The sequence below is a fragment of the Grammomys surdaster genome, unplaced genomic scaffold, assembly GCF_004785775.1.
Source record: "Grammomys surdaster isolate TR1022 unplaced genomic scaffold, NIH_TR_1.0 125756, whole genome shotgun sequence".
Classification (NCBI taxonomy): Eukaryota; Metazoa; Chordata; class Mammalia; order Rodentia; family Muridae; genus Grammomys; species Grammomys surdaster.
In genome coordinates this window covers 1,144,397-1,172,069 of record NW_021620588.1, presented here as the reverse complement: position 1 = coordinate 1,172,069, position 27,673 = coordinate 1,144,397, and the positions used below count along the sequence as shown (strand labels likewise).

Here is a 27,673-nt window from a genome sequence, read left to right as displayed (position 1 = left end):
ACCCGTCTTAAAGCTAAGTAAAAGCTCACATGTCCCATGCACTGAATGTCAGGCACTGCCCTAATAAGTACCTAAAAATACATAAATTGTTTCTAATCCCTGCAGTAACTATGGATGGGCTAGTAATAGGCTGGTTGTCTCCACAGTGACAGGCTCATACTAAGTACCTTTAGATATACTGTTGTGTAATTTTTACAGTTATTATGTGGTGTGTTAATGACAGGTTAGTTACCTCGGATGCTAAGATTTAGAAAAATTAATTAACTTGCCACAGTTCCTACAACTAAGAAGTTGGAGAGCTAGGACTTAAACCTAGGTCCATTTGTCTGGAAAGGGTCTCTTCAGCCGGCATGCTAAAACCAGATGTGTCCCTGCTGATTTCTTTTGTGGATTCTAGTGCTTCGAGTCCTTTGTTAGGACCATAGCTTGATTGCTTCAAGCACTTGAGTTGAAACCCCTACTTTGAAAACAAAGTACAAGACTGTTAATACGCATGCATTCTAATTTAAATTCTTGTTGGAGAGAATACCTTCTCTAAGTGCCAGGCACCTGTAAGGTGACATGCTTTTAAATGAGGTAATCACAGTAAAACATGGGTGCCCAAGGCCTTAACAGCTACTGCTCAATGAAATCGAGACAAAAGACCCAATTTGTTTGCTGCTGATGGTTAATGTGCTCTAGCAGGTGTGCTGTGCCTTCCTGTAGACACGAAAATAAATCAGCATCCAGCCTTGCCCTTAAATCTGTAGTCTAAAAATTTAGGTACAACCGGAAAATTTTCCTCTGCTCGATGGAAAATGTCCTAGTGTGTCAGACTAGTGTCCAAAGTCCATGTTTCTTAGCCTAAGCATTCTTTTTTGTCTTTGAAAAAATTATAAATGTTACAGTCATTTTTGGAACAAGGTGGCTGGTGCTGACCGTGTTGGTCCGTTAGGCTGCCTGGGTCTACACATTGGCATTTGGACGCAGTGAACGACAAAGAAAGCCCATACACATGCCTAGTCTATACGGCTGTGGACAAAAGATTAGGTATACTTAAAGAACATGCTCAGACTGGAGGGGGTAGCTGCGCCGCAGGCTGTGGCTGAGGCGAGCAAATCTTAGACTGGCGTCTGAAGCCTAAGAAGCCCGAGATGGCGCATTCGGGGCCTCTTGACAGGACGTGGAGGGGACAGCGCTGACAAATCACACACTGCCTCCGAAGAGACTCGGTGGAGAAAGGCTTGAGCGGGGAAGGATGAGATTCTTTTGTTTTATTTCTTGAAACAGTCTCGCCATGTAGCCCAGCCTACTTAAGCCTAGAACGTGCCTCCCGCCTCTGCCTACCGAGTGCTGGGACGACCGGTGTGTACCACTACGCCCTGCAAGGATGTGGCTCCAGAGCGGGCCAGCCCGAGAAGTCGCAGGCCCTGAGATCACACCGAAAGCCCCGAAATGGCAGAGCCGGCCCTCGGGCAGCCAATCGACGAGCAGCGAGGCTAGCAGGCCAACCGCTCCGGCGCCTCAGACAGGCCCGCCCACTCTGCCACTCCCGAGTTCTCATTGGTGCTTTTCACTTTCTTCTCGGATTGGCTACCTCTAGGATCAAATAAGCGGGAGCTAGGATCTACTTCCGGTGAGAGTAAGCTGGGACCCGGAAGAGCCACCTTGGCGCGCCTTTCCAAACCTCGACGGCCGCGCAGGAGGAGGAGGCGCGCTCCAGGAGGTTCAGGGGGCGGGGCCACGTCTGGAGGAAGAGGAGGGGCGCGCTCCACAACAGAGCCGAGTGGGTAGTTTAGGGCTTTGGTAGCGTGCGGGAGGTTTTTCTACCAGGAAAAGGAGACTCAAATTCAACAGTGACTCAAAATAAAATTACACCAGATCCAGAATCTAGGACCCAAGGTGCTACACTCTGGGTGTGTGTGGTCACTTGTGCGCGAGGCCTTAGGACGTGTGAAAGTCGAGTTCTGATTGGACTGTGCCTTAATGGGCTGGGGACTGCTAACCAAATGTTACTCTGTTCCTGTCTGCCTAGCAGCATGAGGCATCGCACCCTAACCTCCAGCCCGGCCCTCTGGGCCTCTATCCCGTGTCCACGCTCTGAGCTGCGTCTGGACCTGGTTTTAGCTTCTGGACAGTCCTTCCGGTGAGTGACTGCGCTTCAGAGGACTCTTCCCTAGGATGCTGACTCCTCAGTGCTCCCCACTAGGGATGCAGAGAATGTTGGGAGTAATGAATGAGAGTACATTTTGTTGTATAAGCACCGGTGGTTTGTCTGTTCACCTTTTTTAGGTAGTAGAGGTGACGGTGTGCAGGGTTATGAGGCCCATGCAATACAAATCAATGGGGAAGCCGAGAGATGCAGCTCAGTAATAAGAGTGCTTGCGCCGGGCGGTGGTGGCGCACGCCTTTGATCCCAGCACTTGGGAGGCAGAGGCAGGCGGATTTCTGAGTTCGAGAGTTCGAGGCTAACCTGGTCTACAGAGTGAGTTCCAGGACAGCCAGGGCTACAAAGAGAAACCCTGTCTCGAAAAACAAAGCAAAAAATAAGAGTGCTTGCTGTTCATGCACGTGGCTCTTGGTTCAATCCCCATTACCACTTCTTTTTTATTTTTAAGGTGAAAACATACTACTTTTATTTATAACTAATTAGTCAGTTTACAGGTGGGGCATTTGTAAGGCAGGAGGGACCTTAAAGAGTTCAAGATCGGCCGGGCGGTGGTGGCGCACGCCTTTAATCCCAGCACTTGGGAGGCAGAGGCAGGTGGATTTCTGAGTTCGAGGCCAGCCTGGTCTACAGAGTGAGTTCCAGGACAGCCAGAGCTACACAGAGAAACCCTGTCTCGAAAAACCAAAAAAAAAAAAAAAAAAAAGAGTTCAAGATCGGTAACGGTGTCTGCTGGGATGCCCAGATGGAAGGAGCAAAGCCCTGCTCACTGGAGTGGCGTGCTGGCAGATCAAGTATGGACACTGACTCAGACCGAAGATCAGCTCTATTGCACCGTGTACCGAGGAGACAACGGCCAGGTCAGCAGGCCGACCCTGGAGGAGCTGGAAGCCCTGCGCAAGTACTTCCAGCTAGATGTCAGCCTGGGTCAGCTATATAGTCACTGGGCTTCTGTAGACTCCCACTTCCAAAGAGTGGCCCAGGAATTCCAAGGTGAGTACAAGGGCAGGAATGGTGGCCTATGTTAAGTTACCTCTCTGTGACCCCATTTGTCCTCTGTAAAACGCAGATACAGGGCCATCAAGGTGGTTCATCAGATAAAAGCACTTTTCATGCAGGTTAATGCCCATAAGCCATAGTGGAAAGAAAGAATTAACTACCAAGAGTTGTCTTCTGACCTCCGCTCATGGGCCGTGTCCACGCTCACATACATGATAGTAGCAAAGAATTAAAATCTGCTTATTAAAGTGGTTAGACTGCTACTTAGCATATTATTGTTGTTATACTGATGATGATGATGATGACCACAGGAAACTGATAAAGATATGGGGCCTAATCCTGACTGTGTGTCCTGGAGCAGGTGACATCATTCACTGTCATTATATACTGAATCAAATTTACTCTTTGGGGAAGAAAGAAAAGGACACAGAACAAAGCCCTGTTCATGTGGTGTTTGCATTGTGGCTTTTTTTTTTCTCAGTGGAATGGGATGATCACCCATACCTCACAAGATGCTACAAGACAGGAAAGGTCTAGTGATTTCTCGACAGGAGCAGTCCCTTATTCTTCCAGGTCCCCTTGGAACCTCAAGGCATAGTGTCTGATGTAAAGGGATGCAAGGTGTGTCTCCCGGCCCCTGCCTTTCTGCTTTCTAGGTGTGAGACTGCTGAGACAAGACCCTACTGAATGCCTTTTCTCTTTCATCTGTTCCTCCAACAACAACATTGCTCGCATCACTGGCATGGTGGAACGGCTGTGCCAGGCCTTTGGACCTCGACTCATTCAGCTTGATAATGTCACTTACCATGGCTTCCCAGACCTTCATGCCCTGGCTGGTGAGTATGTGTCCGCTTCAGCATTTGGATAAGAAGCTCTGGTTCTACCCAAGCTGTGAGCTCCTATCTCAAAGCTTCCCACTGTGCCGAACACTGTCTCCACCCGTAACTACCATACTTAGTCTGGTCAGTTCCAGGTACAACTCATTTTCAGATTTGATCCCTGAAACATCAGCATCTCACTAGTTGGCTGTTCACCAGCATGTGCAGTACCTGACTAGAAGAACATCTATACAGTGTTCAGTAGTTTAGACTTACAGGCAGATAATCTGAGACAGACTGCCTAGGTCTGAATCCTGCTTCTGACACTTACATGTGTGCTCTTTTGAATCTGTGAAATGGAAAATAATATTACATATCCTGTCAGAATCATGAGGACAGAATAAACATCCAGCAAGTGTGTTTGGAACAGGAAACATGTGAACATTTTTTTTTTTTTTTTTTTGGTTTTTCGAGACAGGGTTTCTCTGTGTAGCCCTGGCTGTCCTGGAACTCACTCTGTAGACCAGGCTAGCCTCGAACTCTCAAACTCAGAAATCCGCCTGCCTTTGCCTCCCAAGTGCTGGGATTAAAGGCGTGCGCCACTACCTCCCGGCACATGTGAACATTTTAAGCTGCTTTTACTTTAGTGAGTCCACTTGCTCTGAGAGGAAATGGTTAGCAGATATGAAGACCAAGCTAGATGAAATGCTTAGTAGGGACTAAATAGCAAGGAGCCTGCTTTGGTTCATTCTCAAACAAGGGATGTTTTTTGATACTAAGAAAAGTTTAGAGTGTTTTCTCTTGGCTTAATAATCATAATTCTTGCTGGGCAGTGGTGGCGCATGCCTTTAATCCCAGCACTTGGGAGGCAGAGGCAGGCGGGTTTCTGAGTTCGAGGCCAGCCTGGTCTACAGAGTGAGTTCCCAGACAGCCAGGGCTACACAGAGAAACCCTGTCTTGAAAATCAAAAAAAAAAAAAAGAAAAAGGAAAAAAAAATCATAATTCTTCAAGGAATTCATTTACCTCTCTAAGCTTGGCTTACCTTGTTAATAGAATGGAAATATTAGAATCTATTTAGAAGGTTTTGGGGGGCAATAAGTTGATTGTGAGACATTGAAAAGGAAAGCATTTAAGAACACAGGTGCTATCCTCCACCTGGGTGAGACGTCCTATCTCCACCATGCCCTCTCTTTGTGTTGGAGGGGTAGGGTTGATGGGTGTCTTAGTTAAGGTTCCCATTGCTGAGAAGAGACCAAGGCAGCTCTTACAAGGGACATTTAATTGGGGCTAGCTTACAGGTTCAGACATTCAGTCCATTATCATCATGACAATAAGCATAGCAGCATTCAAACAGGCACAGTGCTGGAGGAGCCAAGAGTTCTCCATCTTGATCCAAAGGCAGACAGGAGAAGCCTCAGCATCCTCAGGCAGCTAGAGGGAGAATCTCAGAGCCTATCCCCACAGTGACACACGTCCTCTAACAAGGCCACACCTCCTAATAGTGCCACCCCCTGGACCAAGCAAATTTAAACCAGCACAGTGGGTGAGCAGGAACGTAGTGCATGGTTATATGTGCATAAATGTGTTCAAGTGCACACACGCAGGTGTTTGTGGAAGTCAGAGATCAGTGTCAGGTGTTTTCAATTGCTTTTGGGTTTTGTTTAGTTTAGTTTTTTTTTTTTTTTAAATTAATTCTCTGTGTATGAGTGCTTTGCCTGAATGTTTATTTCCTGGTATCCACAGAAGTCAGTAGAGGGTCAGATCCCCTGAAACTGGAGTTACAGATGGTTGTGAGGCAACATGTGGATGCTGAACTGGAACCTGGTCTTCTATAAGGGCGACAAGTTGTCATAACTGTTGAGCCCTGTCTCCAGCCCACGTAGCCCCTTCTGTGCCCTTACTTTGTCCATCTGTAAAATGTGTATAGTGCCATCATTAGGATCCTTAAGAAAAGCAAGCATAATGTACTTTGCCAGTCAGTGTGTGTGCCTCCCATCTCACCTTACGAGTGCTGGCATTACAGATGTGAGCCTCTTCATCTGGCTTTTTACATGGGTTCTGAGAATTGAACTCAGGTAGTTAGGTTTATGCTGGTCACCTGCTGGCCCATCACCCAAGCTCCTGCAGCTCTGTAGCCCATGGGTGTGAGTGCTTCTTGAATAAAGCTAGAGTGCTCAAATGGGGATTCCCCCAGAGCAGGGGTCCTTAGCACTGCTTCAGAGCCCAGCTGATAGGAGGTGCTAAGAGGACATCTGTGGATGCAGAACTCAGGCCTGAACTGTTTGTTTCACACCCAGCTGTCCACTGACTCCTAGGGGACAGTAAATAGGGAAGAAGTGCCTAGGAGAGCACTGGGCTGGAGCATCTTACACACTAGCCTGAGGACGTCTGCTGTTCCCTCTGCACTCCCACAGGTCCAGAAGTAGAGACTCACCTTAGGAAGTTGGGCCTGGGGTACCGTGCCCGCTATGTATGTGCCAGCGCCAAAGCTATCCTCAAAGAGCAAGGTGGACCGGATTGGCTGCAGCAACTTCGAGTGGCCCCTTATGAAGAGGCCCATAAGGCTCTCTGCACCCTGCCTGGTGTAGGCACCAAGGTGAGGCCCCAGAGAGGTAGGATGTGCCCTCTTCACCCACACTGAGAGCAGGAGAGGTAGAAACAAGGCACAGCTGAGAATCAAGGGGAGACATGGCTTCTAGAGGAAGAACAGGAAGAACGAAGGAGTCGCATGTGTTTTATTAGAGACAAAAGCAGAATGCAGAGAGTATAAAAGAGGCTGCCCTAGACGGGCAGTGGTGACATACGCCTTTAATCCCAGCACTTGGGAGGCAGAGGCAGGTGGATTTCTGAGTTCGAGGCCAGCCTGGTCTATGGAGTTAGTTCCAGGACAGCCCGGGCTATAAAGAGAAACCCTGTCTCAAAAAAACAAACAAAACAAAACAAAAAAGAGGCTGCCCTTTGGATAAATCTTTAGAATGGTCCTTTGTGTCAGTGCATTATGTGCGCCACTGTTTGTATGCAGAAGTTTCCAGAGGGAAGAGGCAGAAGGTTATTACTGGAAAGATGTTTCTATTTTACTTTTTTCTTTTCTTTTCTTGAAATTACATGTGCTTACAGAATGTTTTGTTGATGTCACTAGATCTATCAGACTATTAGAATTTATTACTTATCTTTATTTTTTATACTCCTCCGTGGCTTAAAATGAATTTTCAGAAGCTGGCTAGCTGATGCAGAGGTCAAGATCACTTGCTGCTCTTCCAGAGGACCTGAGTTTGATTCCTAGCACCCCCTTGTCGGGTGGCTTATAACAGCCACCTCTAACCCCAGCTCCAGGGGAGCTCATGCCCTCTTCTAGTCTCCATGGGCACCTGCAGACATATGGCAAATGCATACCCTAGTGTTACAGCTGGTTTAAGTCACCATGCAGGTGTTGAGAATTGAACCCAGGTCTTCTGGAAGGCAGTGTTCTTAACTGCTGAGTCATCTCCCCAGCCCCATTGACTTAATGAATTTGTAATGGACTGGCATTACATTAGGCGTTGCCTAATTTCTACTGCTTGATTTTGTCCAAGACACTTCAGAGCCCCAGTTTCCTTACCTGTGAAAAGAGTATGGTCATACTTTCTTCCCAGGTTCTATGAGAGTACGGCCCACACATACGTTCACTCAGGAACTAGTCTTCTTGGAGCTATTTTTAGAAGTGGTAGGTAATTACTGCATACTGACTGAGAAGGCAGAGTAGTGCTACCTTAGAGGAAGGAGGAAGCAGATAGCTTTGGATGCTGGCCAAATCCTGCCATTCCTCCACAACAGTTCTCTCTCTGTCAAAGGTTGCTGACTGCATCTGCTTAATGGCCCTTGACAAACCCCAGGCTGTGCCTGTGGATGTCCATGTGTGGCAGATTGCCCATCGTGACTACAGCTGGCATCCTAAGACATCGCAGGCTAAGGGCCCGAGTCCTCTGGCCAACAAAGAACTGGGTGAGGAGAGTGGGATGCTGGGGCATTGGGCTGAGGTTAGAGAACCTCTAATTCTTTATCATCTCTCCCACAATCCCCATCTCTGTGCATGGAGGGCTGTGGGTCAATTAATGTAGTCTCCTCGCTTCTAATTTAGGAAACTTTTTCCGGAATCTGTGGGGACCTTATGCCGGCTGGGCCCAAGCAGTAAGTATACCTAGCCCTAAAGGACTTTCCCTGACCCTGCCTGGTCCCTGCACTCTTCAGCCACCTGTCCTAATGACTCCCACCCCCCACCCCAGCCCTGACCTCAGCATGCCCTGCTCCCCATAGACTCCTTACGCTCCTTCCCATAGGTGCTGTTCAGTGCTGACCTTCACCAACCAAACCTGCCTCGGGAGCCACCAGCAAAGCGCAAAAAGGGATCTAAGAGGCCAGAGGGCTAGGTAGGGCCCAGGGGACAAAAGATGTCATTGATATTTTTCCTCTTTGTTCTCCATTTCTCTTCCTTGTCCCCACCCAGTCTCAAGTCAGAAAGGCCAGCACCCCAAATCAGTCAGTCTAACGGGGCAAGGAAGCTATTTGAGAAAACAGAACTGTCTTGTTTTATCTTCCCTTTATTACAAGAAGGAACAATAAAATAGAAACATTTGTATGGAAAACGCAGTGAAGAGTGAGAGGGGAGGGGTGAAGAAGTATGGGGTCAGAAACTCCCCAGTTCTGGGGTGAGGAGGAAGGCTGCCTCCAACCCCTCCCATGGAAGAAACCCTGACTTCCTTGATGTTCAGTCCATGGCCCTAGAGCTTGGGGGTGGTGCAGGGGGCAGGTCCGAGCCTGGCTCCACACAGCAGTCTCGGCAGCAGCAGCCAGCTGCTGGCCCTGTGTGGAAGGAAAGGGCAAGGGTGGCTATGGAGCAGACTCCAGCTCCAGCCTTATGCTTCTTCACAGACCACATGGGCTCATGCCCTTCCATGGGACCCTAGTTCTTACCCCCAGCTGTTGGTGTCAGCAGCTCTCCGTGGCTAGCAGTCTGTCCCTGCCCCTCCTGGCTGGTGCCCAGCTGCAGCTTCCTCATGTGCCGAACCACAGCAGTAGCATTGAAAGCTTGCTGTGGAGAGGGGAGGGGAATGCTGAAAGGGGGCCTTAAGGGCTGAGGGTCGGCACTGGGAGTCTCCCCAAGTCCGCCCCAGACTCTGGAAGGTGTTACTAAACTATATTCAGTTATACATACAGCACATATATAAAATGCATACAAAGGACATAAAGCTATAATCCACGTAATCAGCATTTGTGTGTCTACACCGCTGTGAGCTCATTGCATGGTTATTCATCACTAAATCCTCACAGCATCCTCTGAGGCAGCACTTTTGTGTTGTTTCTCTTCTTAGACAGTCTTGCTGTGTATTGTGTCTCAGTCTCTAGAGTACTGAGATTACAGGCATATGTCTGCTACTCACCAGGGATGGCAGGCACTGTTTTGTTTGTGACAGGGTCTCACTATGTAGCACTGGCTGTCCTGGAACCCATGGAGATCTGCCTGCCTCTGACTCCCAAGTGCTGGGATTAAAGGTGTGTGTCACTACATCTGGCTCTGGCAAGCACAATTAATATCGTTAATTTTTTTTAACATGGGTTCTCATGTAGCCTGACAATCCTCCATTCTACCTCTAATCTCCTGAGGCCTGGGATGTAGGCATATACCCTACCATGCCCAGTTTTGTGTGAGCTAGTGAGCCAGCCCAGGGTTTCATGCACGCTAGGCAAGCACTCTGCCAACTAAGCATCCCACCTACGCTTTGAGACAAGTTTTCATGTGGTTCCTGAACTTTCTACACCCTCCCCAAGTGCTGGGATAGCGTTAATTTCAAAGGAGGAAACTGAGGTGCAGAAAGATTACATAATTTACCTGTTTCTGTTGTTTTATATTCACCCAGATGTCCTATGTGCTGCTCATGACCATGTTCAAAGCTACAATCAGCCCCTCAAGACATGTTTCTGCCCCTGGATCCCTATCATGGTTATGGTACCACTGTCCACTTTGTCCCTAACCAGGAGGTTGGGCATCTTTGACGTCTCACTCCCTCGGTATGCCTCCCATCTTTGTTTCTTCTCAGTCTCCTCCTGCTTTCACCCACTCCTGTGTTCCTCTTGCTGCATCTATGACACATCCTGCCGGGCCTCTCAGGCTTCCCTGCATCTTAAAAATCCTTTCTTCAGGACAAGCTCCTGCTTTCAGTCTTTCTGGAGTCATCCTCTACAAAAGGTGGGTGTCCCACTGTAGCTAGCAGTCAAGGACCTCAATGGCCCAGCCTCTACCAGCTTCTCCAGCCTGGCCTCTCGACACTCAGTTCCCTTAGTTCCTTCAGCCCCTCTAGTCCAGCAGGCTACATTCTTTTACCCTAGCCTCTTTGCTCTCCTGGTCCCTCTACCTCAGGCATATTCTCTATGGTTAATTACTAGTCAACTATAGGTCTGTGGCCACCTTTCTGACCCTTCTTGGGTCCCATGGGCTACATCATGTCTCTCTGGAGATAGAGCTCAGGAACCTCTGGACTTTAGGGGTCAGGAGCCTTTGTTGACTGAACAGGAGAGATTCTTTGGAAGACCTCCCCAGGCAGGTCCTGTATGCAGTTGGTATGGGGCACTGTGCAAGTTGAGTCTGGGGAAGACCCAGGATTAAAGGTGTATGCTGACCTTCCACTTGCTCTTGGCAAAGTTCTTCTTGATCTGCTCACTCACTGACTGGTGGATGTTCTTATCCAGCGCTGTATCTCCTGCAATCCTAGGATGGGCATATGCAGAGTTGCTTGTGAGGGTGGGGCAGGTCCGGCCCAGGTCCCACTATCACACATAGTTTGGAGTGGGAGCCCTCACCATGGGTGCTGCAAGGCCTGCTCGCAGGTGAACCTCTTCTCCGGGTCTTTCTCCATCAAATGTCGTATGAAATCTTTGGCTGGAGCCCCAAGAGAAAAACAGAGATACAGCATGACCATGCTTGTGGACACCAAGACAGTGCTCATTCCCTCACATCTCACCTAACAAGGTTGGACAAGAACCCTAGTCTGCCTGTGTCCCACTCCATACACCCCAGCCTTCTAGCTCCCTCCTTTTTTGAGAACATAATTACAGAAGAATCCACTCAGTATGTTCACACTAGTGTGTAAACCACTGTACAGCCATCATAAGCTGGTCCCTGACTGGGACACAAAATGGAAGATAGAAATATTTATGCTGTTTAAGCCTAAGGGAGTCAGTCAGCTCCAGGGGAGGTATTTTTGTAAATACTGTATTGGAAGACTGAATGCCTACATAGCTGAGATTAGGGGCCAAGCAGAGGGGACCCAAGGTAAGACATAGGACATCCACTTCTAGTCTGGGACTAAGATATGACAGAGCCAGACAGTGAGGAGACCCCTGGAGCAGATGAAGAAGGCCCCTGAGGCAGGGGCCAGATGAAGAAGGCAAAGAGCCAAATACCAGAGTCAGAGATGTCATCCCAATAAGGAGAGTCAAACTCATACTCGGCCTTCAAAATCTGTTCAAAGAGTTTGGCATCATTTTCATCATAAAAGGGTGGGTAGCCACAGAGCCTAGGTGGAAAGAAATCGAACTCATGTCAGGTTTAAGAAGACTTGTTGGCTTAGAGATGGCATTTGGGGGCAGTGCCAAGAGTCGGGACCACAGGAAGTCCTCTGTCTTGCTCACTTCCATCTGGTAGTACTGGCCTTCCTTCTGTCTTGTGAACATGCTGTCATAGGCTCTTCGTGTTTGACATTCTCCCCACACCTAAACTGGATCATTTACTCACTCAGAAGCCACTCATGGCGCCACAAAGAGCCCTTGACTATCTGAAATGACATTCATCTCCCTACTCGTGCTTGATTTTATCTTTACAGTGATTTTTATCAGGTGACACTATTGTATAGATGTATTTACTCACTGATTCTAATGTCAGCTCTTACGGGCAGGCTGGGTTGTCTTGTTTTCTGCTAACTCCTCAGTGTTCACACAGTGCTGGAAACCGTATCTCCTGATTGAAGCCTGTGAGACTTTTTTGTTTGTGTTTATATATATAGGGGTGTGTGTGTGTGTGTGTGTGTGTGTGTGTGTGTGTGTATTTTGCCTGTATGTAAGTCTATGCACCATGTGTGTGCACATGTGTACCCATAGAGACCAAAAGAAGGCATCAGATCACCCTCTGGAACTAGAGTTAGAGATGGTTGTGAGCTGCCATGTGAGTACTGGGAATTGAACCTGGATCCTCCAGAAAAGCAGCAGTTGCTCTTAACGCCTGAGCCATCTTTCCGACCCCTGCCTTTTAGTATTTATCTGGTAGATACAGAGAAGGAGTGGGCAAAGCAGGGAAGACAGCTGTAGCCACAGGCTACCTTGACCATGTCCCCACTCACAGTATATAGGCAATGACTCCTATGGACCAGCAGTCCACGGCCTTGCTGTAGGGCTTCTGGGCCAGGACCTCAGGGGCTGTGGAGAGAAGGGACATGATGATGACAAATGTCTACCCTACAGCTTCTGGCTCTTTGCTTATCCCCAGCCCCAACCTAGGACCCTCCTCACCCACATATCCTGGAGTCCCACAAGCTGTGGAGAGCACACTGCCTGGGTCCTCCATCTTGGAGAGGCCAAAGTCAGAGATCATGATTTTGGAGTCTTCATCCAGACTGTAGTACAGCAGGTTCTCTGGCTTGAAGGGTAGGAAAGAGGAGAAGGGGTAGTCAGCGGTAGCCAGAGGTAGTCAGGAGTAGTCAGAGGTAGCCAGGGGTAGCCAGAGGCTAGCAGCGCCATAGGCTTCCCTAAAATCCACTGTGACTAGCTCACTAAATCCATAAGAAGCTAACTAGTGTTTACTGCTAGAAGACTGTAAGTTCTAGAAAACACAGCCAAGGAGTTGTAGGAAGGATTTTCATAGAATTCAGAAACCTTACAAAATCCCAGTATTACAAAAGATTTTATACCTCCTATGCTGGATCTTGGGTAAGTACTTGACTGATTTCAACCCTTCCACATAGGCAGCTTGTCCATTCTGAATAAGCCAACTTTGCCAATGAGAAGACCAATGCCTTTAGAGGCAGTGATTAGCCCAAGAGCCAGTTAGGGCATGGCAAGTCTAGTCTTCAAACCAAGGCCTGTTATATCCCAGAGCCCTTGCTTATATCCTGGACTGAAAGGGTTGGGTTTTGTTTTGTTTTGTTTTGTTTTGTTTTTTGAGATAAGGTGTCTCTGTGTGACTCTATCTTGGAATTCACTCTGAAAACCAGGTTGGTCTTGAACTCAAAGATCTGCCTTGCCTCTGCGCACCACCACTGGCTTGGACGGAAATGGTTTTTAACACAAGCCCCTATGCATTTCTCTGAAGCTTTGCTGTCCTACCTGTTCTCTACAAAGAGTAAGTAGGATGTTTCATTATCAGAAAAAGACTTACAAGTTGTTAAGGTAAAATAGCAGCCCAGCCTACCTTGTGTCCCTGTCTAAGCTAGAATAAGAGGAGCTGGTTAGGAGGGTCACAAGTAGTTCATTTTGCAAATGGGAAGCTGAGGCTGAGAGGTACCCAAAGAGAGACGGAACCCCTCCTCCCTCTGGTGCATATAGTTCACTAGGCCCCTCAGATCCCACCTTGAGATCCCGGTGCACAATGCCTAGGTCGTGCAGGTACTTGACAGCATCCAGCACCTGGAAGATGAGGCGGCTGGCATCCCGTTCCGTGTAGAATCCTTTCTCCACAATTCGGTCAAACAGCTCTCCACCTGAAACCCTGCAGCAAAGGACCAGAAAGTGGCGGAGAGAGTAGGGCATCAGGGAGAGGCATGAATGAGGGTGGGCAGACAGGCCACTCACAGCTGCATGATGAGGTAGAGGTGCCCCCCACTCTCATAGATGTCATCCAGGGCTACAATGTTGGGATGCTTGATCCTAAAAGGAGAGATGAGGTGGTTCAAAGCTGAGGGTGATGCACCTATTCCCTGGCACCTGCATCCAGGCAGGAACCAAGGTTCTGGAACCCACCGGGCAAAGAACAGCAAGCAAGCACTGGGCTCTGGTGTCAAACAGACCCGGGCCTGGATATGCTGCCTCTGCTACATGCTACTTGGAAGCTAGCATTTGCACTTTGCAGCTCTGATGGGAATGTGGCTTCTAAGTTTTCCTTGTTTATACTTTTAACCTCCCCGAACCAGATGTCACCTTCTCAAGTAGAATATCTAATTCAGCTGTCTTCTAGGACCAGGTACAGAGTAGTTGCTCATGGTATTTGGTGAATGGAATGTAACCTCTCTGTGCCTGAATGTCATCTATAAAAGAACAGATCTTCAGAAAAGTCACATGAAGATCACATGACAAGGAGGGTGCTTGGCACAGCGCTTACATAGTCAGTACTCAACAAATGAACCAGCAGTGATTGATCTTAGGGGTAAGGAAGACATGGCTTTCCCACCCACCTGATTAGGGAAATGAAGTGACCATCTCCTCTCTGTCCAGATAGTTAGGAGATGGGAGGCATTGGAAGCAAATGCTTGCTGTAAGGTTTGCAGTATGAGCAGGTTTCCTATCAGTTGGTTGCTGATTTAGTCAGGGGGTCAGCAAATAGTCTGCTTTACTGTATGGGAGAGCCTTAGGTGACCATCTATATGGTGGGCTGGCCTTGAGGCACCATGAACAGATTCATCCTCTGTAAACAAGCCCTAGCACCTCAGTCTCATCTGGAAGGTTAACTCAGTGCCAGTCACTCCCCGCCAAGTTCTTGTCCTGTAAGGCCCAGAATTCATACGGTTTCTAAAGCAATCTAAAGATCTAAAGGAAGGAGGAGGGTTCGGTACAGAGCCCACACACTTGTGTAAGACGGCGATCTCGTTCTCCATGCTGCCTTCTTTGCCCTCCAGGGCCTTCTTGGCAATGCATTTAATGGCCACCAGTTTCTGAGTCCTCTTGTCCTCTGCCAGGATCACTTCTGAGAAGGCACCCCTGTGAGTCAGAGGTTTGCAAGGTGAGCTAGAACCCTAGCTTCTCACCCTCTCCTCCATTCCCTGTAGCCTCCATGACCACCTATGTCCTTCAGCACTCATTTTCTCCCTGGCTCCAGAGGTGGTCACGTAAGGCAGACATGGCCAGTCAGGGTTGTCTGTCCCCTGCCTCAGTACCTCAGTAACTGGTCACTTACATGACAGCTTCCTGGCACTGTGAATGAGTGAATAAGCTGGTAGGATGTAAGCCTAGAGTGGATGGCAGCCATCTTTGTCAGTACTTGGGGTGAGCCTGCTCCAAACTGAAGCCAACCAAAGGAAGCCAGGCTGATAACATGCGAGCCGGCTGAGCCTGGACTCCACCTCTGTAATTGATTCAGTTTGAGTTGTAGGTAATGTAATGCCCTTTAGAACCTCACCATGGTTGCATCTTGACTCTCCAGTTCGCCCACACATGATGCCTAGTCCTTTTTACTTTTTCTTTTTTTCAGCTTTAGTTTTTTTATGTGTATGAGTGTTTTGCCTACATGTATGTCTGAACCACATACATACCTGGTGCCCACAAAAGTCAGGAAAGGGCATCAGATCCCTTGACTCTGGAGTTACACATAGTTGTGAGCCACCATCAGTGCTAAGGACTGAATCTAGTCCTCTGTAGGACCAGCCAATGCTCTTAACAGCTGAGCCATCTCCAGCACTGACAGGCAGTCTTAAAGGTCTCCCTTTGTGCTGGGAAATGACCTCTTGCCTTCTTAGCCTCTTCTCAAGGCCTTGCATTCTCTGCCCCTTTCCATTTCTTACTGCTTGAACGTCTCCCCAACCCTGTGAATTCCAGCAGACTGCCTCCTTCTGCAGTAGCCTGGCTTCTGAGCCTTTACATGCACTGTTCCACCTGCCTTGAATTACCTTCCTTCTTTCTGACAAGCACAAGCTTACCCATCTTATCTTTTACCCCCCAGGTCTCATGTCCTTCAGGGAGTGTTACCCAGGCAGAGGAGACTTCTGTGGCCTCTACAACCTCAATAAGAGTGTAATACGCATCCACCTGTCATTTTGTGTTTGTCTGTCTGTGTCTCTAGGACCAACTTGTAAAAGGAAGAAACCAGGTTTGAGTTATATTTGGATTTCCACCATCAGGAGGAACCATGCCCAGCCTCAGTTTCCAAACATAGGCCAGAATAGCCAGCTTTTGGCACCAATCTAGAGAAATGGTTTTTCTATTCTCCTGTACTTCCTTCTCTTCATAAAGAACCCATGGCTGTACAAGAGAGGCCCCATTCTCCCCACAGTTAGCCAAAAAAACTGGACTAGTCTGCACTATGGCAAAGCTGCCGTCAGCCCTCATCTGTAGGAAGAAGGAAGTGAGTGTCCATCAGACCAGAGGAAGCATCGCCCCAGCCTCGGCCCCACCAGCCATCAGGCTCATTCTGTCACCCCACTACCACCCCACCCTGAGACTCACGTGCCCAGAACATCTCTGAAGTCATAGATATCCCTAATGTCTTCTGCCTGCTTCCACCTGGGGCCTTCCACTGCCCCTGGCATGGCCCACTGCCCCCCAGCCACAGCCAGGGCTCCTAGGAAGAAAAGAGAGATTCTGAGGACCTATCCTCTCTGAGAATCTACTGCATGTCCCATGACCATTCAGCCAACATGAGTTCATTCATTCCTGGATCTGTTCATTGACAATAGGCATTCAGCCTTCCCCCATCATTTGTTCATTCAGCATATTTGCAACTTCTTATGCCAAGAAAAAAATCATTCCTGGTAGCAAAATTCTCAGCATTTATGCATTCCTTCAATTCTTCATTCTCCATTTTGCCCCAGTCTTTTTCTCAATCCTAACACCCAAGGAAACCTCTCCTCAAGGAAGATAGCATGTGAGACCCCAGAGCAGCTAGAAGCAGCATAGAGAGCACCCTCGAGCCCTGTGCCCAGAAGCAGTTATGCCTCGGTCTCATTCTGGGAAGGGCTATGGTGTCCTCTCCCTCCTCCTCGCCGCCCTAGCCTCTCGGAAATCAGGTTTCCGGCAGCCTGGGCTCCCAGCAATATCTCAGCCACGTTTTTAAATAGCTCCTTCTCACTGTTACCAAGGCAACATCAGCCACAGCTGGAACTCCCCGGACCTAGCCCTCCTGACTCCCTGTGTCCCAGCAGCCTGAAAACTGATCTCACCTGGCTGTCCCCTCCGGAAGGGGACCTATCTTGGACCTTTCCCTGGAGAGCTGTCTCATCTTCCAAGAGAGGGTGGGTTCTCTCCCCATGTATCATGTGAGAAATCTCAGAAACTGAGGTTGGAGATGGATAGGATGGGTCCAGAGTTGCCCAAGAAACTCCCAGTTAAGCTTACCAAGGACAAAGGCTGTCATCTGTTGGTCCAGTAGAAAGCTAAACTGGGGATCACTCAGAGAAGTCAGCCTCCCAGAATCTAGAACTAGAGGTTGAAGCCAGAACAGAGCCCCTCATGCCCTAGAGCTCTGGGAAGGCAACCTCCTGTTTCCTTTGGGAAGGATGAAGAGAAAGCACCCTGACCAGAACTGAGACTCCACTCCTTGGGTGGGACCTTGTTCCCAGAGCGTTGGCCAGTTCTCCCAGGGCCAGAGTTTTCTGATGAAGGAGGCAATGGTAAATTCAGTGTAGGCCAGCACTAACGACCCTCACAGTCCCACACCCTGCAGCAGATACTCCACATCAGCACTGGACATGAATCCTGAGCCCAGACACCTTCCTGCTAGATCCAGCACACGGCACACCATGACACCTGATTGTGCACATATACCCAGACATCAACACACATGTTCATCCACCCCTCTCCCAGACCCTTACACTACAGTACTGATTCCATGCACACATGAAAAAGGTGGCATTTGTTCCCACATACCAGATGTGGCAACTTCAGTCATGTCTATGCCCTCCAACTCCTCAGCCCAGTGCCCTACACAGCAAACCAAGCTTTAACAATCTAACTAAACACCCTCAGAGCCAGACCAAACCTCCCCCCAACTCTGACTTACTACCCTGCAAGGGAGACACCAGTGTGTGTATATCCTTGAACACCATATGCAACAACAACAAAAATGAATCCCCAGATACCTTTACACAACTGAAGCACATTCCTGCTTCAGGGAACCCCTCACATGCCCTCCCCCATCTGCACTTCCAAATGCCCACGCCCTTCCACAGTCAGGCCTAGCACTTGGACGTACAACACACGCGCCCACACACACACACGCACATACACGCACGCACGCACACAGAGACCCTTTTCTGATTCCTAGGCAATATCCATGGAGGTCACCTAGCACCTAAAGAGCCTAGGATGGAGGTGGGAGAGAAAGGCCCAACCCTATTCCGTCCAGGGGCCAGGTGCCCCTCGCACCATTGGGTTTCACTACCCTGTGGTTGGAGCTCCCCGGGAGGCTCTCAGTTGTACCTGCGGCTGGCTGCCCCGCCTCGGGGCTGGCTGCGAGGGAGGGCCGAGGTGGCTGGTGCGGAGCTCCTACAGCGTCTGTGCCTGGTCAGTTTGCCTGTTCAGTCGCTGGCGCTCGGCTGGGGCTCCGCTCCCTCGGCCCGCCTGCGGCTCTGATGTCAATGGAGGAGGAGCCTGCGGCAGAGGACCTGGGGACTAGGGAAGAACACTCTCTTGGACTGGAGAAGGGGGCCCAGTTGTTCTATTCCAGGCCCTCCAGTATGCTTACTTGCCCTTTGGTCGTCAGCAGGAGACAAGGGAGGTCCACAGATGTCTTGAAATCAACAGTTAGAATCAGATGATTTTTGAACCAACATTCATGAGATGCCAGAGGCTGGCCAGTTTGAACCTGGAATTGTTTTCAAAACGGTTCTGGGACCTGCCTTAGGATTCCTACCCGTTCTCTCCCCACCCTCCTGTTAAATGGAGCTGGACCCGTGAAAGACTCAGAAGACTAGTAAGGGGCTGATGAAAAGCTGTAAGGTCCCATTTAATAGGCAGATAAACTGAGGTCCCACCAAAACAAAACGCCAGCAAAACAGAGCTGAGGCTTTTTATCCCACACACTTTCAAGGTACTGCTCAAAAAAACTAAGGAAGAGAGGTGAAAAGGGGGAGGTGGAGTTAAATCTGGATTCTTAAGGAAACAGGCCAAAGAGGACCAAAGTGCCATGTGACCCATGGCTGGGAGCCAGGGTGGGGAGGGTGGAGCAAATCTGTTCCTGGGGCTGTAGGCTTGGGGCCAAGGGCTCTGACCCTGCTTAGTTTATGCAAGGCTCTTTGGGAATAAGTTGAGCTCAGGCTAGAAGGGGAATCAACTGGCAGGAATAAGAGGTAGGTCTGCCCTGGAGCCAGGCAAAGGAGGTAACCTGGCCTACCTAGGGCAGCTCTCCCTCCTGAATTCAACCTCTATTTCTCCCAGTTTGGCCCTACTTTGTCCTGGAATGATCAGGTCTGAGAAGACAACTAAGATTGCTAGAAGGGTTTTGAAGTCTGTCCACCCTTTTAACATGCTCTACCTTTCTGAGTCTCAGTTTCTTCCCTGAGATATGGACTTATTAACTACCATCTCAGAATTCTCTTGAGAGTTCTGTGTAATGGGTGTGCAGTACTTAGAACAGTAGTTCAAAACAAGCTGGTGTGATGCCTGACACAATCTTAGAACTTCAGAGGCAGAGATGGGTGCACTGTCAAATGTTCTAAGCAAACTGGGGAGATTCTCCTCCGAGGGTAGGAAGGAAGAAAAGACGCAACAAGAGGATGTGGAGATGGCTCAGTGTGTAAGCTGTTCAAGCACAAGACCTGAGTTCAAATACTCAGAACACATGTAAAAAGCTGGAGGGGTTGTGTGCGCCTGCAACCCCAGAACTGTGGGGTAGCATGCTGGAACACGCCACCAGCCTAGCTCCAGGTTCAGAGAGAGACATTGTCTCAAGGGAGTAAGGCAGGGAGTGATAGCAAGACATTTGACATCCTCCCCTGGCTTCCATAGACTTGCACACTCACATACAGAAATACACAAACAAAATAAAACATGAGAAAAAGATTCAGTATAAACCAGGGCACAAAGAAAAGGCCCAATTTGACCAGGATCAGAGACTAAGAGGTGTTTCTCCCCTCACATCCCAGGATCTCAAAGTGCTAACCCACTTCTGACCTAGGACCATACCTCTAGTCTCCTCAACACCCATCCAACATACTACTGAGCCAGGGAGTTGTGTCAGTACAGTTTTGTGTTTATCTCTATGACAACGCTACTGGGTGATAAAGTGTCCCACTGAAGACCAGTACAACTTTTTTAACGATTCATTTACTTTTTTATGTGTGTGAGCCTGCCAGTGTATATATGTGAACCATGCTCATGCGGGAGCCCTTGGAAGCTGGGAGAGTGTATCTGATCATCTGGAACAGGAATTACAAGTGATTGTGAGCCACCTTGTGGGTATTGAAAACCAAACCTGGGTCCTCTGCAAGAGCAGCAAGTGCTCTTAACTGCTGAGCCATCTGTCCAGTCTCCATTTGCACAACTTTTATGTTCTTACTCTTTGCCTGCTTTTAATGCTTTTCTGGGGATATTTAGGTGTTCTCACTTTTAAAAAGTGAATTATACTCTGTGTGTGTGTCTCTCTCTCTCTCTCTCTCTCTCTCTCTCTCTCTCTCTCTCTCTCTGTGTGTGTGTGTGTGTGTGTCTGTGTGTCTGTGTGTCTGTGTGTCTATGTCTATGTCTATGTCTATGTCTATGTCTATGTCTATGTCTATGTCTATGTCTATGTCTATATATGCAGAGGTCAGAGAACAATTTCAGGAGTTGAGTCTATCCTTTTACTAGGTGGGTTTTGTTCCAGGGATTAAAGGTCAAATTAAGTCTACCAAGTTTGATACCAGGTGCCTTTAACTCTTGATCCATCTTGCCAGCCCTCACTTTTTCTAACCTTTCTTTTAAACTTATTTTTATAGATTTATTTTTATTTTATGTGTATGGGTGTGTTTTGCCTGTATCTAAGTGTATCGCGTGTGTGTAGTGTACTTAGAGGCCAGAAGAGGACATCATATTACCTTGAAACTGTAGTTAGCCTCTGTGTGGGTGCTAGGAACTGGCTCTAAGTCCTCTGCAAGAGCAACAAGTGTTCTTAACCACTGAGGCATGTCTCCAACCCCACTATTAATTTTGTTGAGACAGGGTTTCGTGTAGCCCAGGCTGACCTCAAACTTGCTATGCAGTCTGAGGATGACCTTAAACTCCTGACTTCTGCTTCTACCTCCTTAGTGTTACAGTCACAGTCTTAAACCTTTCTGAACCATAGCTAATACCGATCAGAGGCCAGCTCTAAGGACCAGGGTCTCGGAGACTAGAACCAGAGATGCTGAGCTCATCCAGCTGCCTTCTCTCCTCTCCTGTCTTGATTCCTCTTCCATGTTGACTTCTTTTCCACACAGAATGCTATTCTCTACCTGGTGGGGGACTCTTGAGTCCCTGGGTCTCTCTGAGTAATTGAGTGATGTAGCTACTCTTGACCTCCAGAATGTTGGCAGAGGAACAAAGCACCATAGGTAGCCAGGTACACACACGAGAGAAGTACCTGGCCCAAAGGAAAAGTACTGAGCAGGCAGAAGCAAGGAATCCACTTGAGTCTTCCACCTGTTGATCACAGATAACCAGAGTGAGTCTTTGGTACCTATTCTTCCAGTGTTTTGGATGTGCATGAATACACTTAATTCCTGTATCAACTACTTTCTGTGAACAGTCACGGAAAACCAAATACATGCAGAAAAAGAAGATACGATATTTTCTTCCTTGTTCTACAACATGGGAAGATAAATCAGTTCTTCTACATTATTTCTTTTTCAATTGTTTTCTTCCCTTTCTTCTTCCCCCTCCTCCTTCCCTGGAGTTGGAGTCCAGGGCCTTGCACATACTAGACCAATGCCATACTGCTGACATACAAGCCCAGTCCTTCCTTCAATTCTGTAGCCCAATGGAGAATGATTTATTGGAGGGATGAATGGTTTTCTAAGATACGAGGAAATAAGAGAAACCACAAAGGAAAGATGGACAAGGTGGTTTGTAAAAATAAAAAATTTCTTTCACTTTTGTTGTTGAAGGGAAAAAAGTATAATTTACCCTTCTCTAAACCATGGTAAACAGTCAAAAACAAACTTCAGACTGGAGAAGTACTTAGCCAGACTTAGTGACTCACGCCTGCAATCCTAGCATTTGGGAGGCTAACACGGGAGAGTTGCCACAAGTTGTAGCAATCTGTAGCCTGAGCTACAAAATGAGAGCTAGTCTCAAAAAGAAAGGAGGGGGGAAAGGAGGAGGGGAAGAGGAAGAGCAGGAGGAAGAGGAAGAGGACAACAATGATGAAAACAGTTTAATATTTTTATAATATAAACAACACATAAAATTTATACCAAGAACCTAATAAATCACTGAAGGGCACAGAGTAAGCCTAGGCCATTTTCTGTCTCACTAGTAAGAAGAGAATATGCCAAAAGGGACGGTCATTTATTGCCTTTTACATCTGAACTTTAAATAGCATTTATTGTCTGTGTGTGTGTGTGCACGTGTGGAGGCCACAGATCAACCTCAGGGTCTTCTCTATCGACCTCTATTTTTTGAGACATGCTATCTCACTGACCCCAGGGCTCACCCTGTGGCTAGACTGGCTGGCCAGCAAGCCTCAGCAGCCACACACTCCTCCCAAGCTCAGCTCTTTGGATAGGTATCAAGGATCCAAAGCAGGTCTTCATACTTAGGCGGCAATCACTTTGCTAACTAAGCCTTCCTTCACCCCTAAGAAATATTTTTATGGCAGAAATTATTAGGTATAATTGCTGGGTGGAATATTCTATAGCTTGTAATTGACAGCAATGTGAGCTGTTTACAGAAGGACGGTGTCCTTGTGAGGTTAGGTAGGTATGTTGTATGCTAACTTCAAAGTAATGTGCGAACCACAGATTCATTCACAGAGGAGTAGAAGAGATCACCACAAATGTTAATGAGAGTTGTTAAACATTCTCTGACTTAGTTTCATTTACATATATGTATCCCCCAGTCTTTTTGTTTTTTGTGATTTTTTGTTTGTTTGTTTGTTTGTTTTTTGTTTTGTTTTGTTTTGTTTTGTTTTTTCGAGACAGGGTTTCTCTGTGTAGCCAGGGCTGTTCTGGAACTCACTCTGTAGACCAGGCTGGCCTCGAACTCAGAAATCCACCTGCCTCTGCCTCCCAAGTGCTGGGATTAAAGGCGTGCGCCACCACTGCCCGGCTCCCCAGTCTTTTTGTTAACACTAACTTTATAATAATTCTTAAAAAGTCTCTCTATGCTAAGCTATGTCTGGTGGCACAGGTTTGTAATCACAGCTACTTGGGAAAACTGAGGCTGGAAAAAGCACAGCTCGGGCTACCAAGTGAACTCAAGACTGCTGGGGCAACTTGATAAGACCCTGACTCAAAATACAAAGAGGTCTGGGACTGTCGCTCAGTTGAGTGCTTGCCTGGCCTCTATGAGGCCCTAGATTTAAACCCTGATTGCTCACCCCCGAAAAAGTGTGTCAAACTGGGTGTGGTACTACCATGCTTGCAGTCTCATTACCCAGGAGACCAAGGCAGGAGGGCCAGAGGGGTTGTTTTTAAGAAAGATTTACTTTATTACTTTTAAATTACATATATATATATACATATATATGTATATATATACATATACATTTATATATATGCATCTGTATACATGAGTATGGGTTCCCCTGGAGCTGGAGCTATAGTAACAGACAGTAGTGAGCTTGCACATGGGCACTGGGAACCAAGTTCAGATCCAGTGTGAGGGCAGCACCTTCTCTTAACTACTGACTGTCTCTCTGTACCAGGGCTCAGGAATTTGAGGCCAAACTACATAGACCTTATGTTAAAACAATTATGTCACAAGATGATAGCTGTGTAGCGTACCTGTCTAGTTTTCCTTTCTATTATCATCATCATCATCATTATTATTAATTATGTGGGTGTGGTTGAAGGTGTGTAGCCTGAGTGTGGAGGCGTTCATGGAATCTGGGAGTCAAACTCAGGTCATCAAGCTTGCAAAACAAGGACTTTTACCCATTGAGTACACACACACACACACACACACACACACACACACACACACAGACACACACCACATCACACACATTTTTTTTTTCTTTGTTTTTTTTTTTGTTTGGTTGGTTGGTTGGTTTTTTTGAGACAGGGTTTCTCTGTGTAGCCCTGGATGTCCTGGAACTCACTCTGTACACCAGGCTGGCCTCAAACTCAGAAATCCGCCTGCCTCTGCCTCCCAAGTGCTGGGGCTAAAGGTGTGTCCCACCACTACCCAGCTCTTCTTTTGATTTTTGAAATAGGCTTTTACTCTGTAGCCCAGTCTATTCTGGAACGTCTAGAACTTGTTTAGCACAGGATAAACCTTCAATTGAGATTCTTATGGTATGAGATATCACACTTAAATTGAAATTATTTAGATTTTTATATAACATTTTTTATAAACATCTGGACATAGTCATTTATGCCTATAATCTCAATACTTGGAAGCAGAGGCAGAAAGTTCCAAGTTCAAGGTTAGCCTCAGCTGCACAGGGCTTCCTAGTGGCTAGGACTACACGGTGAGAGCCCAACCCCCACAAGAGAATGAGGCAGAAGGGAAATTTTTCTTTCCTAGACAGCAGGTTTTCTAAGACAGCCAACTTTCAAATTATTTCTCCTTTTCTGGGATCCCGTGGTTTAGTTATGCTCCATATTTGGGGGTTCCCCACGGCCTTTTTGGTCTCTACTCCTCTTATCTCAGTATATCAGGAACAGCCTGTCCGGGGGAACCAAAGGTCCCTTCAGACTTCCAGACTTGTCCAGACTTGCCAGACCTTAGCATTCTCCAGGCCCTCCTTCTGACCCTCCAGCCGCATACCTGGTTTTATTACGGACTCATGCAAGAGGACCCAGAGATGGGTGTACGCAATGCGCCTTTACAGTTTGCACCCAGGTTACAAAATTGACATACTGCCATCTATCTGATCTGGCCCTTCCCCTTTCTGCACCCCAAGTTCCTCATATCAGACAAAAGAGAGCTTTCACTTGTTGGAACTCAGTCACTCTGTCTTACAGTGGCTCCTCCACTTCACTCCCGCGCTCCATGATGCTCTCTCCAGGCTTCGGTTTATTTATTTATATTTATTAATTAATTGTATGTGTGTGTCAGGAAAGAGTGTATGTATCCCCACCACACGCTAGCAGGAGCCCACAGATGTCGAAGAGGGTGTTGGGTCTCCTGGAATGGAGTTACAGGTAGTTGTGAGCTTCCTGATAGAAATACTGGGAACCAAGCCTGGGTCTTCTGCAAGAACAGCAAGCCCCCTTGACCGTGGAGCCACCTCTGCAGCCCTGCACATGTTTGAGAGAGAAGCCCCTTCTTTTTTTGGTTTTGTTTTTTGTTTGTTTGTTTGTTTGTTTGTTTGTTTTCAAATGGTTTAAATTTAATCTTTGGAAGCAAACTAAATAGAAAGTTTACAAGAGAGGAGATGTGCACATCAGTGCAAATTGACATGGGACAGACTTGAGGCTGCCCCCAGCCCGATCCTTTCCAAACAAAGCCCTAAGTTCTTGGAGCCCTGGCTCAGGAAGTAGGAGACTGCTGGTTCTGTATGTGGAAGTCACCTTGTTCTTACCAGCCACTCACGGCCAGCATCTGGAGCATGGCTTCACCAGCTCTGGTCATCATCCTTCTTCTTGAGGCCAGAGACAATGTCATCATTCGGCAGAAGCAGAAGTCAAGTCTGCATTGCTGTTTTGTATGTTTGCAACTTCACAGCCAACAGCTCCCATAGATGGGGTGGGTTGGCCTGATGCTGCCTGTATTCCAAAGGTAATACTGGTTCCTCAAGACCTGGCTGCTTCAGAGAAGAGAGTCCACATATAGTCCCAAGTCCTATGTGACTTTGCCGACAAGTTATTTCTGATTGGTAAATAAAGATTCTGACAGCCAGTAGCGGGGCAGAAGAGATATAGCTGGGTTTTAGGATTACTGGGTTGGAAGCAGAGAAAGGAAGGTGAACGGAGGAGAAGCCGCCATGGGTTAGGTAAGTCATGAAACACGGCCCTGAGGGCTGGCCAGTTGGAGTTATGAGCAACTCAGATGAAACATAGTAAGTAATAACTTAATAGAAAAGTATATTCTAATAGCATAGAGGGTGGATATCTGCTCAGCTCTTGTGCTATTTAAGGCTTGTTGTAAGTAATAAAAGTTGTGTGTCTTTTATCTAGGAACTAAATCATTAAGGCAGGGTAGAAACCCCATATTGGGATTAAACTTTTCTACAACACATACCCACCCAGCTCTTTCATGTTCCCCAAGGAACCAGTCTTACCATTCACACCCCAGGTCTCACAACTTTCCCATGTGTGCTTGGCCTGTAGGGAGGTAAGAAAACAAATGGTACTGGATCATGGTACAAGAGATGACAACTGAAGGCTGGGTCACAGCTCTGTATGGCCGTTGTTCCATACCAGGATGGCCTTGGATTTTTCTGTCAAGGCATAGGCCACAGCTGTCTCTGAGGCTCCACCACCAGGTACCAGCTGAGGATCCAGGAAAATGCTGTGCCACGCTTGCATGGCATCCTGCAAGTATGCTTCTTCCAAAAGTATTTCCCTGCTGGCTACTCTAAGAAGAATGGTGCATGCCAGGTGGTGGTTGCGCACGCCTTTAATCCCAGCACTTGGGAGGCAGAGGCAGGTGGATTTCTGAGTTCGAGGCCATCCTGGTCTACAGAGTGAGTTCCAGGACAGCCAGGGCTACACAGAGAAACCCTGTCTTGAAAAACCAAAAGAGAGAGAGAGAGAGAGAGAGAGAGAGAGAGAGAGAGAGAGAGAGAATGGTGCAGGCCAGGCCTCTGGGTCTCTGCACTCAGTGATGAATTCGATGTACTCGTCTCCAGTCTTCTCCATTGGATAGGCCTGCCCCGGTACCAACATCATCCCTCAGTTCCTCTGCTCGCCTAACTATTCGTGCCCCACAGGCTCTAGCAATGTCATTATTAACTGTCTTCCAGACTCTAGGAATAGCTGTGACATTGGCCCACATGAGGTAGTGCTGAGCTAAATCTGAGGTGCCCTTTTCTGTGATAACCAGAGGCTTCAGCTGGATCGTATCCTCACACAGCTGCTGAAAGTACCTGTCTTCTGTCTGCAGGATTCAGGTAGAATCCTCCTCTTGTGTAATCTCGGTGTCAGTCTGGCTTCCTCCTTTCTTGTACTCAGGAAAAGAATCCAGTAGCACAATTTGAGGGTTCTTGATATAGTGGTGCTCTCATGGATGGGTCCTATCCCTGTTGATCAGACTCCATGGATGTAAGACACATGAGCCTACAATGATGGTTCAATGATAATAGCTTTTCTACCCTCACGTACACTTCTTGATGTTAATTTCCTTTTGGCCATTCTCCTCAAAGTACACAGTCTTGACAGCATCCAGGGCAATGCTGCACACCAAAGAGGACCACTGATGGATGCCTTTTACAGTAATAGAGCTACTGATGATGCTCAGTATCGTACCATCGCTTCTCCTGCAAGGAGGGTTGCTCATGTGCTCCCGTCTGCAGCCTCTCCTGAGTCCTGCTCATGTGTGTGTGTGTGTGTGTGTATGTGTGTGTGTGTGTGTGTGTGTGTGTGTGTTTCTGAGACAGTGTTTCTCTGTGTAGCCCTGGTTGTCCTGGAACTCAGAGATTCACCTGCTTCTGCCTCTAAGTGCTGGGATTAAATGCATGTGCCACCACCACCCGGCATG

General features: G+C 47.7%; 2 protein-coding genes and 1 pseudogene across 10 annotated transcripts; 1 reads left to right on the top strand and 2 right to left on the bottom strand.

Moving 5' to 3' along the window:
* The first annotated feature begins 1,743 nt into the window (after nt 1-1,743).
* On the top strand, nt 1,744-16,541 carry Ogg1 (8-oxoguanine DNA glycosylase). Of its 8 annotated transcripts, XR_003714070.1 has the most exons (10): nt 1,744-1,881; nt 2,018-2,125; nt 2,892-3,139; nt 3,802-3,981; nt 6,379-6,560; nt 7,795-7,945; nt 8,082-8,131; nt 9,859-10,009; nt 13,204-13,331; nt 14,247-14,330. XR_003714070.1 is itself a non-coding variant. In XM_028788627.1 (9 exons), exons 2-8 carry the CDS (start codon nt 2,019-2,021, stop codon nt 9,970-9,972), a joined length of 1,032 nt encoding a protein of 343 aa, XP_028644460.1. In that variant the 5' UTR covers nt 1,744-1,881; nt 2,018; the 3' UTR covers nt 9,973-10,009; nt 15,861-16,541. The 8 variants fall into 8 exon arrangements, 7 of the variants coding, with proteins under 7 accessions (XP_028644460.1, XP_028644461.1, XP_028644457.1 ...); XM_028788627.1 differs by lacking the exons at nt 13,204-13,331; nt 14,247-14,330 and adding an exon at nt 15,861-16,541; XM_028788628.1 differs by having other exon boundaries at nt 13,204-14,354.
* Camk1 (calcium/calmodulin dependent protein kinase I) lies at nt 8,524-18,438 on the bottom strand. 2 transcript variants are annotated; one of them, XM_028788619.1, is made up of 12 exons: nt 18,335-18,438; nt 16,364-16,478; nt 14,771-14,902; nt 13,781-13,855; nt 13,559-13,697; nt 12,503-12,629; nt 12,334-12,409; nt 11,402-11,514; nt 10,799-10,877; nt 10,619-10,706; nt 8,915-9,032; nt 8,524-8,803 (listed from the first exon to the last, which is right to left on the bottom strand). In XM_028788619.1, the coding sequence occupies exons 2-12, from the start codon at nt 16,444-16,446 to the stop codon at nt 8,709-8,711; spliced, it is 1,125 nt and encodes a 374-aa protein (XP_028644452.1). In that variant the 5' UTR covers nt 16,447-16,478; nt 18,335-18,438; the 3' UTR covers nt 8,524-8,708. The 2 variants fall into 2 exon arrangements, with proteins under 2 accessions (XP_028644452.1, XP_028644453.1); XM_028788620.1 differs by lacking the exon at nt 18,335-18,438 and having other exon boundaries at nt 8,526-8,803; nt 16,364-16,496.
* On the bottom strand, nt 18,401-27,472 carry LOC114639883 (annotated as a pseudogene).
* Between the last annotated feature and the right edge of the window lie 201 nt (nt 27,473-27,673).